A 3,684-nucleotide genomic window follows, 5' to 3' on the forward strand; every position below is an offset into this window, starting at 1 on the left:
CTTCCTTGCGGCCGCGTGGACTTCCGGTGGCCGCTCAGGCGACGACGAGGGGTGGGGAGCGACGCTGGGGGTTGGAGCGGCGACGGCGAGGGGTGGGGAGCGGCGCTGGGGGTTGGAGCGGCGACGGGCGTTGGGTCTGCCCGAGCCGCCCCGAGGAGGATGACGCGGGCATCAAGTTGCTGATCCTACTTCCTCTTATTATTCTATACTATAGGTGTAGACGTGTAGTAGTAGTTGAGCACGTTTGCTTGTTTATTAAAATTCGCTTTCACAGAAAGTCGAACTCAACACCTGAAGTGCTACTAAGACCATCCTGACTCTCCTAATAGCATGGTGTCCATAACATTAATAAGACTGCCACATAAGTAATTTGGTGACATGATAAAAGAGTTAATGAGAGAAAAGATAGACATGGTTTCTCATGCAAACCAAGAATGGGAGAAGAGTGATAGGGTGAGGCAATGAAAGAGAAGAGAGAGGATTAGAAGAGAGAGGATTGGATGAGATTTATTTTCTTCATTCATCATAGAAACTATGCATTGGACAGGTAGTGTCTATAGTTAGTTTCTTACTCTCTTTTTTTTAGACATCACTTATGGACACTATGGATTGGGGATGGCTCGAGGCTCTTGTAACCACTAGACTATGTGCTCTTTAAAAAATGGCCCGTTTTGTTTTTTTCCACCACGATAATAATTCAAAAATGGCCTTTTGGAAAAAATAAACAATTCAAAAATGCAAGCATCGTCCCGCCACTGCAGCTATAAATTTAGCCACGGCAGGCTTCTCGTCCCCAGCACGATCGGGCAAGCAAGTAATAAACCTGCCTGCAAATATTAAGTAGCTCGCCACTATGGAGGGCAAGGCACTTCTCGCCGTGGCCGTGGCCGTGCTGGTCGTCGTTCTCGCCAAGCTCAATTCCCTGCTCGCCGCCAAGCCCAAGCTCAACCTCCCCCCGGGGCCATGGACGCTGCCGCTGATCGGCAGCCTCCACCACCTCGTCACCAGCCCCTCCATCTACCGGGCCATGCGCGACCTCGCGCGGCGGCACGGCCCGCTCATGATGCTCCGTCTGGGCGAGGTGCCCACGCTGGTGGTGTCGTCGCCGGAGGCCGCGCGGGCGGTCATGAAGACGCACGACCTCACGTTCGCCGACCGCTATCTGAACGCCACCATCGCCGTGCTCACCTACGGCGGCACCGACCTGGTGTTCGGCTCCTACGGCGAGCGGTGGCGCCAGCTCCGCAAGATCACCGTGCTGGAGCTGCTCAGCGCCGCGCGCGTGCAGTCCTTCCAGCGCATCCGCGAGGAGGAGGCGGCGCGATTCGTGCGAACCCTCGCCGCGTCCGCCGCCGGCGCCACCGTCGACCTCACCAAGATGATCTCCCGGTTCGTCAACGACACCTTCGTCAGGGAGTCCATCGGCAGCCGGTGCAAGTACCAGGACGAGTACCTGGACGCCTTCGACACCGCGGTCCGGCAGACCTCGGTGCTGACCGCCGCCGACCTCTTCCCGTCGTCCCGGCTCATGCAGCTCCTTGGCACGGCGCCGCGCAAGGCGCTCGCGTGCCGGAACAAGATCACGCGCATCCTCGAGCAGATCATCCGCGAGAAGATGGAAACTTTAGACCACGGCGACACGGCGGCGCACGAGGGCCTCCTCGGCGTCCTGCTCAGGATCCAGAGAGAGACGACCTTGTCCACACCCCTCACCAACGACGCCATTGTCGCGCTCATGTTTGTAAGTCTAGTTCCGAACTTCCGATGATCACCGCCTTCACCATCTGCGCGTGTGACAATCTTAATCTGCTCGCAGGACTTGTTTGGCGCCGGCAGCGATACCTCGTCGACCACTCTGAACTGGTGCATGACGGAGCTGATCCGGCACCCGGCGGCGATGGCCAGAGCGCAGGCGGAGGTCCGGGAGGCCTTAAGGGGGAAGAGCGCGATCACCGAGGATGACCTCGCCGGCGCAGAGCTTAGGTACCTCAAGCTCGTGATCAAGGAGGCTCTCCGGCTGCATTGCCCGCTGCCGCTCCTGCTCCCCCGGCAGTGCCGCGAGACGTGCCAGGTGATGGGCTACGACATCCCCAAGGGCACGTCCGTGTTCGTCAACGCGTGGGCGATCTGCAGGGACCCTAGCTATTGGGATGACGCCGAGGAGTTCAGGCCGGAGCGGTTTGAGAACACGAACCTTGACTACAAGGGGACAAGCTATGAGTTTCTCCCGTTTGGATCCGGGCGCCGCATGTGCCCTGGTGCAAACCTTGGGCTCGCCAACATCGAGCTCGCACTGGCGAGCCTTCTATACCACTTCGACTGGAAGCTGCCCAACGGAGTGGAGCCTGAGGACGTCGAAGTTTGGGAGGCTTCCGGGCTGATCGGAAAGAAGAACATAGGCCTTGTTCTGCAACCGGTTACCCGCATTTCTCCGGTTAACGTGTGATTGAAGCAACATGTATGTATCATGTGCTACAAAAAAATAAATAAATAAAAAACACGGCCGGGGTGTGTGTGAACGGACCCACCGTTTTTTCATTGAGAGGAAGCGACTACGGTTTCACCCAGCCACGGAAAAACCCCCGAACCCTGGCCCATGCCCGAGAGGGCCAAGCCTTGCGGCAAACACAGCGAGGGGATTTTTTTTACCCACGAGCGGAAATTCGTCCCAGCTAGGATTCGAACTCACGACCTCGTGGGAGCGACGCTACTGGGCTGAGCTAGCCAACTCAGCCGCCCAACCTTTCGCGTATCATGTGCTACATGAACGAACCAATATGGCACAATTCATAATTGATTGTATCATGTGCTTGATAAGAGCAGGAGGAAATAAGTTGTTGTCACAAGCATTATGTACGTCCAACCGTTTGGAGTTTGGACCATCCGCTTGTTAAATAAGTATACGGTTGCTACATCATATATACCCGAGTAGTGAAAATCCCTCACCTACACCTGGAATTTCCTCTTCCATCTCCTGGTCTTTTAGGTCGCCTGAGTCCCATTGCGGGACAATGGAGGCGGTGGCGGTGAGCGACAGTAGGCACTAAGAGAGAGAGGAGCAGAGATGGAGGAAGAGGGAAGTGCCGGACCTCGCCGGTGCTAGGGACGGCACCACGAGACGAAGGGTGGAGCACACCGGAGAGACGTGTGGGGAGGAGATGAGGAGGGCGATTTCATCTTGACTATTGATTTTGGATCCGATGGCCCAGAATTCAGGTGTGGGGTGGATGAGAAAATCACCAGATAGATGTAATGTCATGGAGATCATTTGTATTATTGTCATGGAGATCATCTTGTGTCCCTAGCTGAAGGTAGACAATCGGTTCACTTTCCCCACTTTCTTCCTTTGAATTCTCTACCAACAAGATATTGGATCCACATATTGAAGTAAGGCCCTGTTTAGTTCTCAAAAAATTTCTTACAGTACCCGTCATATCGAATCTTTGGACACATACATGTAGCATTAAATGAAGTTAAAAAAATAACTAATTACGCAATCTAACTGATTAGCACGAGATGAATCTTTAAGCCTAATTAGTTCATAATTAAATATTATTTGTCAAGTAACAACGAAATATGCTGCAGTACCAAAAATCAAAACTTTTTCACCAACTGAACACACCCTTGCACAGATGGTCCTTTGAACATACCCAGGAGAGGGGGCCCGGCGACCCTGAGTTCCTG

General features: G+C 54.2%; 1 protein-coding gene across 1 annotated transcript; it reads left to right on the forward strand.

Annotated features, from left to right (window-relative positions):
* Positions 1–810: 810 nt before the first annotated feature.
* Positions 811–2,535, forward strand: LOC120650946 (zealexin A1 synthase-like). Its single transcript, XM_039928257.1, has 2 exons — positions 811–1,741; positions 1,817–2,535. Exons 1-2 carry the CDS (start codon positions 854–856, stop codon positions 2,444–2,446), a joined length of 1,518 nt encoding a protein of 505 aa, XP_039784191.1. The 5' UTR covers positions 811–853; the 3' UTR covers positions 2,447–2,535.
* Positions 2,536–3,684: the final 1,149 nt, after the last annotated feature.

Source organism: Panicum virgatum, chromosome 9K (assembly GCF_016808335.1).
Source record: "Panicum virgatum strain AP13 chromosome 9K, P.virgatum_v5, whole genome shotgun sequence".
NCBI classification, from domain to species: Eukaryota; Viridiplantae; Streptophyta; class Magnoliopsida; order Poales; family Poaceae; genus Panicum; species Panicum virgatum.